The sequence below is a fragment of the Heteronotia binoei genome, chromosome 2 (genome assembly GCF_032191835.1).
Source record: "Heteronotia binoei isolate CCM8104 ecotype False Entrance Well chromosome 2, APGP_CSIRO_Hbin_v1, whole genome shotgun sequence".
NCBI lineage: Eukaryota > Metazoa > Chordata > Lepidosauria > Squamata > Gekkonidae > Heteronotia > Heteronotia binoei.
In genome coordinates this window covers 111,469,153-111,485,184 of record NC_083224.1, presented here as the reverse complement: position 1 = coordinate 111,485,184, position 16,032 = coordinate 111,469,153, and the positions used below count along the sequence as shown (strand labels likewise).

The 16,032-nt window shown below is 45.5% G+C and overlaps 1 protein-coding gene across 2 annotated transcripts in view; it reads right to left on the bottom strand.

The window, feature by feature from the left end:
- Nucleotides 1-14,056, bottom strand: part of ZYG11B (zyg-11 family member B, cell cycle regulator) — a 37,707-nt gene extending 23,651 nt beyond the window's left edge. Inside the window, exon 1 of one of the 2 annotated variants that reach the window (XM_060231828.1) lies at nucleotides 13,908-14,056. In XM_060231828.1, coding sequence (XP_060087811.1) covers nucleotides 13,908-13,910 — 3 coding nt within the window. In that variant the 5' untranslated portion in view covers nucleotides 13,911-14,056. The remainder of the gene's footprint in view (nucleotides 1-13,907) is intronic. The other variant, XM_060231829.1, reaches the window with a different exon arrangement.
- Between the last annotated feature and the right edge of the window lie 1,976 nt (nucleotides 14,057-16,032).

Here is a 16,032-nt window from a genome sequence, read left to right as displayed (position 1 = left end):
TCATATAGGTTGGCCTTGAATGACCTTATATGTCAGGAACTGGATATTTAGCAGTTCTTCTAATAGTAAAGAGACTGGAAGCTGAAAATCACAAAAGCTGTCTAACTGGACTACCTGAATTTCACTACACTCTGGGGATCTCCCCGTGTGCAAAAAAGGTGATGAAATACATTAACCAGAAGTGTGGGGGGGGGGGGACCAGACATGGCTTCATGAAGCCTGAATATGCTCTAGGATGCAGGGAATATTGAGAACTACTAAGTAAATTAAACAAATAAAAGCAGGAAGAGAAAAACACCTGTTCAAGCCCTTAAGTACTTGATCATTTCTAAAGGGGCAGATTTTGAGGTGGATTGGGATTTCACAACTGCTTCCTCCTTCCAGGATTCTTTATGGGCCTTCATCTGGTTCTAGTACATCACAGAAAGCATTTGTATTCTGTATATCCAGCCAAGTGTAATGAAAGAAGTGTCAAGTGTAATGAAAGAAGAAAACAAAACTTCTGAAGGCTTCTGATGAAGTCATTAAAGTAACATGCTGGAACACACGTGAAGAATATGTATCATGGAAAACTGATCCAGTTTCTCCTTGAGATGCAATAGCAATCATTCCTTTACATCTTGCTTCTATTTCTAGTTATCACTTCCATGCAAAGTGTCCACATGCAAACAATTTAATAATAACTAAGGTAATCAAACTAAAACGTCAAACTTATCATTGTTAGTACAGATTACAAAGGTTTCTTTGTTTTTTCCTCTTTTAAATCCAAGAAGAAAATAGAAATGCCATACCAATCACAGAGAAATAAAATAAGCAAAAGTGCTGATGATAGCATAAATGAAGATTACTTTATTGTACAAGTAAAACATTCCTTACACGTTTCACACAAAGTTTCTTCAGGGGGACCTGCTACTCTTTCAGTGAAAATGCAATATCAGTGGAAGTTCTTACTTCCACAATAAAATATCCTTCTAGGGTTGCCAGCCTCCAGGTAGAGCCTGGAGATCTCCCATTTTTTACAGAGAGATCAGCTTCCCTCGAGAAAATGGCTACTTTGAAGGGTGGACTCCATGGCATTGCATCATGCTAAGGCCTCTCCCCTCCCCTCCCCTCCCCACCCCACCCTCTCCCATATCCACCCCCAAAGTCTGCATGTATTTTCCAACACAGACCTGGCAACCCTATACCCTTCATTAGCAGCACTTCTACCTATTTTATTTCCCCTTTTCATATCCCCCATATATGCTTAATATTTTCCGTTTCCTAGTTTTTAACCCAAGGAGATTGTGCATTGTGCAGGGGGTTGGACTAGATGACCCTGGAGGTCCAACTCTATGATTCTATGAGAGAACAGCATCATCACCACTGTGAATCATTTTCAGTACCAACAAAAAACAGGCCCAGCATTTACACCCCCAGCCAATTTTAAAAACAGAAGCGCCAACTGTTGGCTTTGTAAACTGAGAGGAACAGTGTCTTACCTTTGCACCAACTGGTTTACTAGCATTTCACTTTTATTTTGAAGAATCCAACAGTGCACTCCCATACCAGCTACTCCGGTCTAAGCCCACTGAATTTAATTGTGTTAGTCTGTGTTAACTATGTATGGGACTGCATTGCCTTTTAGGCTTCCCAACCCTCTCGCCCTGGCAGGGGACCCCAGAATTTCCAGCCTCTTCCCCCGCTCCCCAAAAAACCGGATGCGGGGGGAGGGGGGAAACAGCACCAAGGAGCATGGCGAGCCGCCCCATCTCTGAGCGGGTGCCGCCGCTGTGCAGCAGCCGCCTCTTCTCCGCTCACCGTAGCTGCTCCTCAAAGATGGGCTCAGGCTGAGCCCATCTCGGAGAAGCAGCTATGGCAAGCGGAGAAGAGGCCAACCTTCCATGAATCCAAAGCAAGGCAGCCCTTTTCCGCCCTCCAGCTTCTTCTCCAGCCCGAAGTCTGTGCACGCGCCGGTCTCTCCTTGTCCCGGGCAGCTTACCAACGCGACCTCGAGGAGCCGTCCCCGTCAGCCTGGGCCTGCAAAACAACCGGCCAGCCACCCCGACAAGGAGAAAGGGGGCGGTGGCGGGCGCCACAGTTACACAGCAGCGCCGCCAGCCCAACCCGGGCCTCAGCACTGCTTCGCTCAGGTAACCTAACCAGACCGCCTCTCTGGTCGGCCGCGCTAGCAGTGGGGGCACAGACGCCGCGCCCTCCTGCGCTCCGGAGGCCGCAGCCTCGCCGGCAGCCTTCCTTGGCGGCCCCGGGCATGCACACACCCCTAACGGAGCTACCTGCCGGGACGGGGTTGCTGCAAATGGAGGGAATGAAATGACCTGGCGTGGGATTGGGGCATGGTTTGTGTGATGGAGGGTGACCGGTGGCCATAATTACGTACACACACACCGTGTTCTTGGGATCCGCTTTCACTATGGGCGCTCCTGCCGTGTCCCATGAAGAGTCTCTGCATTTCAGCTACCACCACACTTCCATTCCTACTACTTGTTGTTGTTCGTTGGACAGAGGTATCTAGCTTGAAAGCTATGTTGCACGCGATGGGGCTCTCAGACGACAGCGACAGGATCGCTGTCAGTGGTTGCAGTGGGTCAATGTACTCTGTATATGCTCAGAAGCCTGCGGATCCAATCCTTCAGGACATACATACTCAACACCAGATACAAGAAACATCATACCTTTAGAAAGTAGTCCTTCATAGGTCTACTCAGAATCCTACTTAGGTCTACTGAGTGGCATATTCCCCAGAAACTATTTTCAGTATTGCTCTGTTAATTTAGGTACAACTAGACTCCCAATAATGTACTCAGGCATTTTTAACTACCATCCAAAAATTATCTCTTTGGCTATAAATGTATTTTGAAAGCATGATTTATAGATCTAGCCTTTACAATTCTTTACCCTCTCCTCCCCCCAGCATTCCTGATCTCTCTCCTTTGAAGGTTTTTAAATAGAGGCTAGGTGGCAGTTTGACAGCAATGTTGATTCTGTGAATTTAGGCAGATCATGAGAAGGGGGGCACGAAGGGGAGCATCAGTGCTTTGTTCTTGTGGCCCCTTCTTATACACCCAGGGAAATGCTGATTGCCGCTTTGGGATCAGGCAGCAATTTTCCTCCAGACCAGTTTGGCCAGGGATCCTGGAGGTTTTTTGTTTGTTTGTTTTCCCATCCTCTGGGCACGAAGCAGGGGTCACTGGGGTGTGAGGATATTTGTGAATTCCCTGCATTGTGCAGGGGGGTTGGGCTAGATGACTCTGGAGATCCCTTCCAAGCATCACCTCTTTCATGCCCCTCCAACCACTACTCCCATCAACATCAACACTTCCCTATTGCTTTTACACCCAACCCTGAGAGCTTGCTCCACCCCCTACTACTCCCCTCAGCCTTTTATTCTTGATCACATAAACTAGATTCTCTTGCCCATAGCTGATGCTCCCTAGCACATCTCCCTGTCTCGAGACAGGCAGTGTTCTTGAATATTAATCTTTGGCAATTGATCACTTGAATATCTGTATCTTCTGCCAAATTAGATTCTCCAACTGACAGATGCACAAGAAGCTCACTGTGAGCTCCAAGCAGCTTTCTTCATCACCTCATCCCCACTTCGCCACTGCCACCACTATCAGCCTGAGCCCATCTCGGAGGAACAGCTACGGTGAAGTGGAGAAAAGGCGGCAGCGCAGTGGTGTCGCCCGCTCCGCTCCGCCTCTGAGGTGAAATCAGAGAAGGGGAGGGTGGAGGGAAGGAAGGCATTTAAAAAGTTGTGAGGTCCCTTTAATTGTGATGGACAGAACTCCCTTTGGAGTTCAATTGTGCTTGTCACACCTTTGCTCCTAGCTCCACCCCAGTGTCTCCTGGCTCCACCCCCAAAGTCTCCTGGCTCCACCCCCAAAGTCCCCAGATATTTCTGGAATTGGACTTGGCAACCCTATTGCCTTTATTTCATTCGCCTGACATAAACTTCTTGTTGAACTCAGAGGAGTAGTAAAATAGAATGGAGGCAATCCCTGCAAACTCTGTTTAAAATACAGCCTTTGCAGTAACCATTAATTTCTCAGCAACAAGTAAAAGAGAATTGTATGTGGCTCTTCAGGGCTTCCTTTCCCCCAGAAAAATAAAGCCGGCTCCATGCTTTTGTATTGCTTTTTTTTTAATCTGTAGAGATAATGAAATAGGGAAAGAAGTATCTCTCATTATTAAAACACAATAATATTTCAGAACCAAATGGCAGGGGCTTACTTTGAGTCATCCCTGTTCTTGCTACAATCACTAGGCAACCCACAGACCGCAATGAAGCTGCCTGTGGCCTAGTGATTGCACCCTTATGCCATATACAGCAGCTGCCAGTGCTAACATTACCATTTCTACAAATTTCTCCCTCACTGAGAAAATGGCTATGGCTGAGTCAGTAAGGTGGAGCAAGAGTTATCATCAGAGTGAAAGAGAAAGCTTAAAACTATTTTGAGATCACTCCATGCTGGCTGCAAGAATGGCTTGCTCATGTAACACTAGTACTAGTGGCAGCTTGCTGTTTTATAAGGCAGGTCTGCCAAGAGTGGCTAAAAGGATATATATCTTTAGCTCATTTCCCTGTAAAATTCTGACATAAGACTAGCTAACTTTAGATCCCTCAAGACAGACTGTGCATGGTAATTATAATTTTAGTAACTCACACTACACAGGGAATAACTTAATAAAATATTCTTACAAGCTGTAAATCTACAACACCCACTGCACCATTCTCATTTTAATATGTACCTAATACAGGCAGAACAAAGTAGGAGTCAAGTTGTACCTTTAAGACCAACAAAGTTTTATTCAGAACATAAGCGTTTGTGTGCTTACGTTCTGAATAAAACTTTGTTGGTCTTAAAGGTGCAACTTGACTCCTACTTTGCTCTACTGCTTCAGACCAACACAGCTGCCCACTTGAATCTAATATAGACAATTAGACCTAAGCAGCAGCAATTGAATGATTCATAAGATATTTTAATGCAGATGAGTAGCCATGTTAGGTCTTCAGCAGCAGACTAAACCAGGCATCTGATGAAGTGAGCTCTAATTCACAAATGTTCAAACCAGGAATACATTTTGTTAACTTTTAAAGTGCCACTACTCTGATTTTAATAAAAAGCCCTGCAGATCAGACCAGTGTCCATCTAATCCAGCATCCTGTCTTACACAGCAGCCCACCCACTTGTTGTGTAAAGAAGTATTTCCTTTTGTCCATCTTGAATCTACTGCCCATCAAATTCATTATGTGTCCTTGAGTTCTAATATTCTGGTTGAGGGAGAAAAAATCCTGTCGTAAATCCAGAACACCTCTTTAACACAAACAAACTTTGCTTTAAAAGGTCTTTTTTTAAAAAATGCAAACCATGGTGTTCTCAGACTGCATCTTCAACTTAACTGCAATCTATATAGAACTGCATTATGAGCCATCCACAGGCACTTGGCAGACTCCTGTATCTCAGTTGTTAGCATCCTGCCAGTGTACCATATGAAATTCAAAAGTCCATTACAATGTTTAAAATGTTTATAAACATTGACATACTGTATGAGGAGGAAGGGGAATAGGAGAGGTTAACTTTTTATGTTCATCCATGTTAAAACTTCCGTGCAAATTTTAAAAAAATGCATAAAATAATCTTTGGTATTTACTAGTTTTGTATACGTACAGAGTTTGTGTTTACATCAGAAGAGTTCCTCATGCTACCACTAAAATCTGAAGTGGTATTGTTCAGTAATACATTATATATGGTTGAACATGCAATTTAGTTCTCAGAACAGAATTTAAAATTAGAATAAAAAAACCTCATGAGCATTAAGGAAGCAATACAATTATCCTTGAATATCCAAAATAAGAAGCAAGAATAGTTTAATCTAGCTACTAACTTCTATGTATGTGTGCATGTATGTATTTATTTAGAATATTTCTATGCTGCTGCTTCAGAATCCTGCTCACGGCAGTTTACAATTAATATCACAGTATAAAAACACCCAGCATTAAAAACATATGTAGGCATTTATACATGTACACATGCATATAAATTAACAGCTGATTATTTATTTTTAATTAATTATTAGCAATATAGAATTCTAGTACAAAAAGGCCAGTATGGTTAGTGGTTACGAGGTTAGTTAGTAAGATTAGGAACAGAATTCTAGTACAAAAAGGCCAGTATGGTTAGTGGTTACTAGGTTAGTTAGTAAGATTAGGAACTGGGATACCCAGGTTCGAATTCACACTCTGTGTTACCACAGGCCTCTCAGCCTAACCTACATCATAAGGTTGTTGCGAGGACAAAATGGAGGAGAGGAAAATGATGTAAGCCATTTTAGGTCCCCCACTAGGGAGAAAGGTGGAATATAAATAAATAAACTTGTATTAACACTAACAAATCTAGTAGCTGGCAAGAAATGAAAGTTTTATTAGAATTACGTATTTCCTTTTCCCCATGTATTTAACATCCACAACATCAGGCCCATATACATTTTGTTAAATATACCAGAATACTGATTCCACATTTATTACCACAAACACAGATTAGAACTATCCCTGTACTGATAAAAGTGCACTGGCAGGATAGAAATCATGCAAGTTTCTAACTGCTTCATCAAGTTCTTAAAATGTTACTAAGGACTATTACTAGGAACTAAATCCCACTGAAGCTAGTGGTACTTCAGAGTAAACCTAAGATTATAGTGCATAGTATATGATGTGATCTGTAAATTCTTCACAGAAACCTAAGCATGGATTTTTCTTCTGGAATAAGTAATTTATTCCAGTGGATTAAATAATTTATTCCCATCTGGTGAAGTGGTCAGTGTGATGGACTAGGACTGGGGAGACCAGGATTCAAGACCATGCTTGCAATGAAATTTACTGGGTGACCCTTGACCAAACATTGTTTCAGCCTAATCTACTTCATAAAGAGCCCTGGGGCGCAGAGTGGTAAAGCTGCAGTACTGTAGTCTGAACTCTCTGCTTACAACCTGAGTTCAATCCTGGCGGAAGCTGGTTTCATGTAGCCAGCTCAGGTTAACTCAGCCTTCCATCCTTCTGAGGTTGATTAAATGAGTACCCAGCTTGCTGGGGGGGGAAAGTGTAGAAGACTGGGGAAGGCAATGGCAAACCACCCCGTAAAAAGTCTGCCCCAGAGTCGGAAATGATTAGTGCTTGCACAGGGGACTACCTTTACCTTTTTAATCTACTTCACAGAAAGAAAAGCCCCAGAGTGACAAAAGACTTTGTCATCCTGGGGCTTTTCTTTCTTTTTGTCACCCTGGGGCTTTTCTTTCTTTTTGTCACCCTGGGGCTTTTCTTTCTTTCTTTAGCAATATAATTACTCCAGGTCTCCTATGCTTGTTCATAATTTACTTCACAGAGCTATTGCGGGAATAAAGCAGAGGACAGAGAATCATGACTAACCTGAACTTTTTATAGGAAGGGCAGAATAAACATCTACTAAATAAAACAAATATTCTAAAACCACCTCTGATTTTGCTTGGGTTGCACATACAGCATCACACACCTTTATCCCTGCTGTTATTTTAAAAGTACTGTTCTACAATAACAAATGTGGATCTCTATGGACTGGAAATCTGTTCTTTTACCACTATTTAGCTATGTGGGGGGTGGGGGGGTGGGCTCCCTCTGGGTATCCTACCCCCCCAGGGAAAGTGTATGCGCAATACATAGCCTCTCCTCTCCCGGTGTAGTGAACGCCGCGTGGTCACTGTCTGGCTATGCCTGGCAGATGGTCACTGCAATGGCCTCTCCTGCATTACTGCATCCATAGCAACACCTTCTCGCTGGTCCCCCCCGTTTTTCACAGAGTTTGCTACGTCATGGTGCGACCGAATTGTCCGGCGGTATAACCGGATGGGCAGGCTGGGCCCACCAACCTTGCCAGCCTAAGAGAAGGAAAACTCTAACATCAAACCCGGGCAGATAGAGCTCGTTAATGTAACACCTACCACCTGGAGGACTCGCTGCCGGCGTCCCGGCTTACTGGGCCATGGCAGATGACCCCCAGGTGAAAGGGTGGAGCCAGTACCGCGCACACTGGGCTTCACCTAAAAAATTCCTCTGCGCAGGCCTGAAGGGCATATCCACATACACAACCCACAACCCACAACACATCAAGTCCTGCAGCGATGGGCAAGGGGCGAAACGGCAGGTGGAAGGTGCCACTGGAAGCCGCAGTCCCGATCCTGCATGTAGGCGGTTCAGGGTATTGGTCGCCTGATGCTAACCCGGAGACGAAAGCATTTTTCGGCAGCACCCTGAACGACCAAGCAGCCTTATCTAGGGACAGCACTGCTTGCTCCACACGGAGAGGGGCCTAGAAAAGGTGGCCTAAACAAAGCTCGTCTCCTCCACCCCAGTTGGCTAGCCGCGGTCAACGGGCATCCTTACTTGCGGTCAAAAAATAACAACAAAGAAAAGGCATGCACCTGCCTCACAAAGTGTGCAAAGACTAAAGCTTGCGTGTTGGAACATCAGAACCATGCTTGACACAGTAGACAGTGGTCGCCCTGAACGACGCTCTGCTCTAGTTGCCCACGAACTTCTCAGGTTGAATATCGACATAGCAGCTCTCAGTGAGGTCCGTTTCCCTGAGGAAGGTAGTCTTCAAGAACACGGTGCTGGCTATACCCTCTACTGGTCAGGTAAGTCAAAGGCTGAGAGCCGCCTTTCTGGCATTGGCTTCATGGTCAGGAACTCCATTGCCTCCAAACTCGAAAACCTGCCAACAGGTCACTCAGATCGCATCATGTCCATGCGCCTCCCACTTCAAAACAAGCAGCATGCAACACTCTTCAGTGTGTATGCCCCAACCCTTCAAGCAGATCCTGCAGAAAAGAACAAGTTCTATGCTGATCTACACAACCTCGTACGGAAGACCCCTACAGAGGACAAGGTGATCATCCTTGACGACTTCAATGCCAGAGTAGGTAAAGACTCGGAAGCCTGGAAAGGAGTACTTGGCAAACACGGCATTGGCAACTGCAATGACAACGGGCGCCTCCTGCTAGAATTCTGCATGGAGCACCAGCTCACCATCACCAACACTATCTTCCAGCAGAAGAACAGTCTGAAGACAACCTGGATGCACCCACGGTCCAAGCACTGGCACCTTATCGACTACATTCTGGTGCGCCAGAGAGACCTTCGAGATGTCTTACACACCCGAGTAATGCCCAGTGCAGAATGTCATACGGATCATCGTCTTGTACGCTGCAATCTCCGTCTTCACTTTAAACCCACACCCAGGAGAGGAGGTATCCCTCGGAGGAAGTTTCAGGTTGGCAGTCTCCAGTCAGCCGAAGTTAAAGCTGCCTTCCAGGCAAAACTCCAGTCAAGAATTGAGGACCCCAGTTGCCCCACAGACCCTTCTCCAGAAGCACTCTGGGAACACCTAAAAACTACCGTCCTGCAGATCTCTGAAGAAGTCCTCGGGTTCTCCACAAGGAAGAACAAGGACTGGTTTGATGAGAACAATCAAGAGATCCAAGATTTGCTGGCGAAAAAGAGATCTGCCTACCAAGCACATCTTGCTCAGCCCTTCTGTCCTGGGAAAAAAGCAACCTTTCGCGCTGTATGTAGCAACCTCCAGTGCAAGCTTCGAGACATTCAGAACGAGTGGTGGACCAAGCTTGCTGAGAGAACCCAGCTGTGTGCAGACACTGGTGATTTAAGAGGGTTCTACGAAGCCCTGAAGGCAGTATATGGTCCATCATATCAGGCTCAGAGTCCCTTGCGTAGTGCAGACGGCCAAGTGCTCCTCACAGACAAGGCATCCATATTGAACCGGTGGTTGGAGTATTTTCAGGTTCTCTTCAGTGCCAACCGCGTAGTTCAAGATTCAGCAATTCACCTCACCCCACTTCAACCAGTGAAAACAGAGTTGGATGAGATCCCCACTCTAGAAGAGACTGTTAAAGCCATCAAGCAACTGAAAAGTGGCAAGGCAGCAGGAGTTGATGGAATTCCACCAGAGATCTGGAAGCATGGGGGCACAGTACTACATAGCTCACTTCACAAAGTACTTGTCACCTGCTGGGAACAAGGCAAATTACCACAGGACTTTCGCGATGCAATCATCATCACCCTATACAAGAACAAAGGGGAAAAGTCAGACTGCTCCAACTACGGGGGATAACCCTGCTCTCCATCGCAGGCAAAATCCTTGCCAGAATACTCCTGAACAGACTGGTGCCCGCCATTGCAGAAGAACTCCTCCCAGAGAGCCAGTGCGGCTTCAGAGCTAACAGGAGCACCACCGACATGGTATTTGTTCTCAGGCAGCTCCAAGAGAAATGCAGGGAACAAAACAAGGCTCTGTATGTGACTTTTGTCGACCTTACCAAAGCTTTCGATACCGTTAGCAGGAAAGGCCTGTGGAAAATCTTGGAACGTTTAGGATGTCCCCCAAGGTTCCTCAGCATGATCATCCAGCTACACGAAGACCAGCGAGGCCAAGTCAGACACTACAACGACCTCTCGGAGACCTTCCCAATAGGCACAGGTGTAAAGCAAGGCTGCGTTCTTGCGCCAACTCTCTTTACGATCTTCTTTAGCATGATGCTTCAAAGAGCCGCAGTAGATCTAGATGATGACAATGGTGTCTACATCCGCTATCGCACCGATGGCAGCCTGTTCAACCTGAGGCGACTAAAGGCCCACTCCAAGACAATGGAAAAACTCATCCGAGAGCTACTGTTTGCTGATGATGCTGCACTCGTCTCCCACTCGGTATCAGCTCTGCAGCATATGACGTCCTGCTTTGCAGAGGCTGCCAAGCTATTCGGCCTAGAAGTTAGTCTGAAGAAGACAGAAGTTCTCCACCAGCCTGCACCCCAGGAAGATTATCACCCTCCCTGCATCACTGTGGGTGAATCAGTTCTGAAGACAGTCCAGCAGTTCAGCTACCTGGGGTGCATCATCTCCTCAGATGCTAAGATCGACAAGGAGATCGACAACAGGCTGGCAAAGGCAAACCGTGCCTTTGGCCGACTGCACAAAAGAGTGTGGAGCAACAAGCATCTGAAAAAAGGCACAAAGATCAATGTTTACAAAGCGGTTGTGATGACAACCCTCATCTATGGCTCCGAATCGTGGGTTTTATACCGTCATCACCTGCGACTCCTTGAGCGCTTTCATCAGCGCTGCCTTCGCACCATCCTCAACATCCACTGGAGTGACTTTGTGACCAACACTGAAGTTCTCAAGCGGGCGGAGGTTACCAGCATCGAGGCACTGCTGTTGAAGACCCAGCTGCGCTGGGCAGGGCATATTTCTAGGATGGAAAGCCACCGCCTTCCCAAGATTGCCCTGTATGGCGAACTCTCCACCGGTCCTCGAAATAGAGGGGCACCAAAGAAGAGGTACAAGGACTCCTTGAAGAAATCCCTTGGCACCTGTCGCATCAACCATCACCAGTGGTCTGACCTAGCCTCAGATCGCAAAGCATGGAGGCACACCATCCACCAGGCTGTCTCTTCTTTTGAGAACGCACGCATAGCTGGTCTTGAGGACAAAAGGAGATTGAGGAAGAGTCGCACTGCTACAGCACCAACCCTAAATCAGACTTTTCCCTGCAGCCACTGTGGCCGGACCTGCCTGTCCCGCATTGGTCTTGTCAGCCACCAGCGAGCCTGCAGCAGACGTGGACTATTGCACCCTTCTTAAATCTTCGTTCGCGAAGCCAAGCCGAGAGATGAGATGGAGATTTAGCTATGTCAATATACACACAAAAGGGAAAGTAAAATGTTTCTGGGAATCACAAATACACATTGAGTATTTTCATTCACACTGTTTTCTGATGGTATCAAAAATAGTTTAAATTCTTTAGAATCATAGAGTTGGAAGGGACCTCCAGGGTTATCTAATCCATCCCCCTGCACAATGCAGGAATCCCACAAATACCTTCCCCAAGTTTACAGGATCTTCATTGCTGTCAGATGGCCATCTAGCCTCTTTTTAAAAACCTCCAAGGAAGGAGAGCCCACCATCTTCAGAGGAAGCCTGTTCCACTGAGGAATCGTTCTAACGGTCAGGAAGTTCTTCCTAATGTGGAATCGTTCTAATGGTCAGGAAGTTCTTCCTAATGTTGAGTCGGAAACTCTTTTGATTTAATTTCAACCCACTGTTTCTGGTCCTACCTTCCGGGGCCACAGAAAACAATTCCACACCATCCTCTATATGACAGCCCTTCAAGCACTTGAAGATGGTGATCATATCACCTCTCACTCGCCTCCTCTCCAGGGTAAACATGCCCAGCTCCTTCAACCTTTCCTCATACGACTTGGTCTCCAGACCCCGCACCATCTTTGTTGCTTTTCATTGCTCTTCCTCATAAATTAGTACGTACCACATGACATGCTGTCAACTGTAACAAATATATTCTTAAAATCAATAGTCTAAGGGAAACATTTAACATGCCTTTAACACCAGATATGCTGCCCCAACTGTTGAAGAACAAAGCCAAATACAATCTCACTAGCTGTTTATGATTCAACTCTCCTATTTTGCTGCTCCCCTTTAACAACAAAAACAGGAGTGGGGAGTGGACAGAGATAACAGTTTATATATGATTAGCTGCCACTGCTTTAGACGATCACATCAGACAACGTACCCAAATATACATGAAGTAGCCAAATGCACAACAAAGTTCCTATTCATTTAGCAGTTTTGCAGAAACAAATGTTTCATCAAGTACAGCTTTTCCCATCTTGGCATGACAAACTGTACCTGTCAAAATTCAACCATTCCACCTTCACAGGCATGTTATTGAAAGACATGTTTCTAGGACTATCTAAATAAGGGACAGTTTTAACATGCATCTACATGAGGGCACTGAAAACTACACATACAGAAAGCCATGTTTTCTATTATGTTACAAGTCTGCTCCATATGCCAGTGCAGCCACATGACAGAAGCTGCAACTAACATGTGCTCAATGATCTTGCTACATGTGAAAAATTCCCACATCAGCACTTTACATTGGTGTTAGAGAGATTCTTTGTACAAAAGGATCCAGCCATTTGCTGAACAATTTTCAGATGTCACTTGTCCGTCAAGGGCATTTGCTATGCAGCCCCATCCTCCATACAGTTCCTCAAAGGTGAACATTTCCCCCAGCGTGCCTTGCTTTTTCACATAAACACATTTTCTTCCGTGGCCACACAGGTGTATGTGTGTTTTGGTATACACACAAACACATTGCAAGACCCAGTGAAAAACCATAGCCAACTTCACTTAACATGGCTGGTTACCATATTACATCTTTTAGTCAGCCATCTGAACACAGGATAAGGGTGATTAAAAAGGAGAATCATTTTCGTTACATTTTCAGTGCATGATTAAGGTAAGTGGTGATTTTAGCTCACATTAGCAATTTCAAGTGCAGATCTGGGAATATCTGCTAATCCCAATCAGTTCAGTTCTCTACATCATAAAATGTTACTCCCTAAAATATTTTCCTGTAATAATTTCAATACTACTTATTCTCGTCTTGGATACACATTCCAATCACTTGACTCAAGATATATCTCCAGGTTTCCAACTCTTATAGATACCTGCCCAAATGTACTAGACACGAATCACCCACCAGGTAACGTCCCTTAACACCCTATAAGGTAGAGTTAATGTGTGCTCTTCGTATGTTGAGGCTGCCGCCTAATCGGTAAGCAATTCCCCAATGCAAGCTCCGTTTTAGTGACCGACCAGGAAAAAGAAGAAATGGAGGCGGGGAACCATACTCCGGTCCGGATCAATAAATCCGAAATCAAAGAAGAGGGCTTCCACGATTGCCTCTCCGGGCGGGGTTCCCTTTCTCCATGTGGGTGTTTCGGCGGCTCTCCCTCTTTCCTCCTCTGTCATTGCAGGAACTCCTACTCACCATTTCTGAGCCTGGAACCCCCCGTCTGCTCTTCCTGCTCCTAGTGAGGGGCGGGCCCCGACCACCGATTAGAGAGAGCCGCCCCCCCCCCCCAGTCACCCTCGACCTGGAAGTGAATTCGCCTCGGCCGAGCCGGCAGGAGGGGGGGAAAGGCCATCATAGGCATGTCTTCCGCTTCTCTTAAAGGAGACGTGCTCAGGATGCGGATAAGTAGGTTTGTTTAAACCTCACAGCAAAAGCGGTGATAACCTGTCTTCCTTCTTTCCAGTACTTAGGATGCCAATATTAATAAATAAAAGAGCATTCTCACGTCTGTATAGAGTGCCGCCGCAATTTTTTTTGCCATCAACTCCCAGCTGGTTTAGGGTAACCGTATAACGCAAGAGACGTTCAGAGATAATTTGTCTTTCCCAGCTCTGCCCCCAGGCGCAGAGTGGTAAAGCTGCAGTACTGCAGTCCAAGCTCTCTGCTCAGAACCCAGCAGAAGCTGCGTTCAGGTAACCAGCTCGAGGTTGACTCAGCTTTCCATGCTTCCGAGGTCCATAAAATGAGTACCCAGCTTGCTGGGTTGGGGGGAAAGTGTAGATGACAGGGGAAGGCAACCACCCCATAAAAAGTCAGGACAGGGTAAAAGCTGGAATGGGCCGGAACAGCCCGGAATGGGCATAAAACAACGTAGCCTGTCACAAAAAAACACTGGGATGCATCACAGACACTCAAGAACAATATTCTAGAACAGAAAAAGCAGAACTCACATGTCCTTATTACCCCATTCTGGGCCAAAATGCCTTCTGAACACCCTGGAACTGGCATCAAACAACCTGGGCTGCCACAAAAAACACTGGCATGCATCTCAGACACTCCAGAGCAATATTCTAGAACAGAAAAAGTGGAACTCACATGTCCTTATTACCCCGTTTCGAACCAAAATGCCTCTGGAACACTCTAGAACTGGCCGGAACGGGCATCAAGCAACCTGGGCTGCCACAAAAAACACTGGCATGCATCACAGATACTCCAGAACAATATTCTAGAACAGAAAAAGTGAAACACATCCTTATTACTCCGTTCCGGGCCAAAATACCTCTGGAACACCCTGGAACTGGCCAGAACAGGCAACAAACAACCGCTGGAATGTCTGTGATGCATGCCAGTGTTTTTTGTGGCAGCCCAGGTTGTTTGATGCCAGTTCCAGGGTGTTCAGGAGGCATTTTGGCCCAGAATGGGGTAATAAGGACATGTGAGTTCCACTTTTTCTGTTCTAGAATATTGTTCTCAAGTGTCTGTGATGCATCCCAGTGTTTTTTGTGACAGTCTACGTTGTTTTATGCCCGTTCCTGGCTGTTCCGGTCCGTTCTGGCTTTTACTGTCCCTAAAAAGTCTGCCGTGAAAACATCGAGATGTGACGTCACCCCAGAGTTGGAAACGACAGGTGCTTGCACAGGGGACTACCATTACCTTTTACTGCCTCTGCATAGCAGCCCTGGATTTTCCTTGTGGTCTCTCATCCAAATAACTAACAAGGGCAGCGTCTCTTTAGTTTCTGGGACTTGATGAGATTATTCTAGCCTGTCCTACACAAATCTGGAAACAGGGAAAGAAGAATTCTGGTGAAATGGCAAGAGTTCCAGTCGGATTTGAGTTTCAACAGATTATGTATTATTTATGTATTAAGCCAGGGGTGTCAAATTTATTTGTTACCAGGGCTGGATCTGATATAAATATTACTTTGTGGGATTGAGCCATATGTAGCATAAAATGTAATGCCAGGTACCAGAGATATAAACTTTATGAAGGACACAGGCATATCCCATTAACAATATTGATTTTGCTCAAAATACAAACAAAAGCCATTGATTCCTAGGAGCAAAAGCAATTGATTTACTGGGGAATCCACAAAAGCCCCACTAAATATATTTAATGATATGTAAGACTAGTTTTTTCCCAAGAGATATCATAAAAGGTGGGTTATCTTATATTATCACACAAATTAGCTACTTTTTTAGGTATAACACTTTTACAAGATGAGTCATCATCCTTGCAGGAAAATAAGGTAGCTTATTTTAGGTAAATAAGGTAGCTTAATAAGGTATGCCCAGCCTCAGCAGCCGAGCATGGATCCATC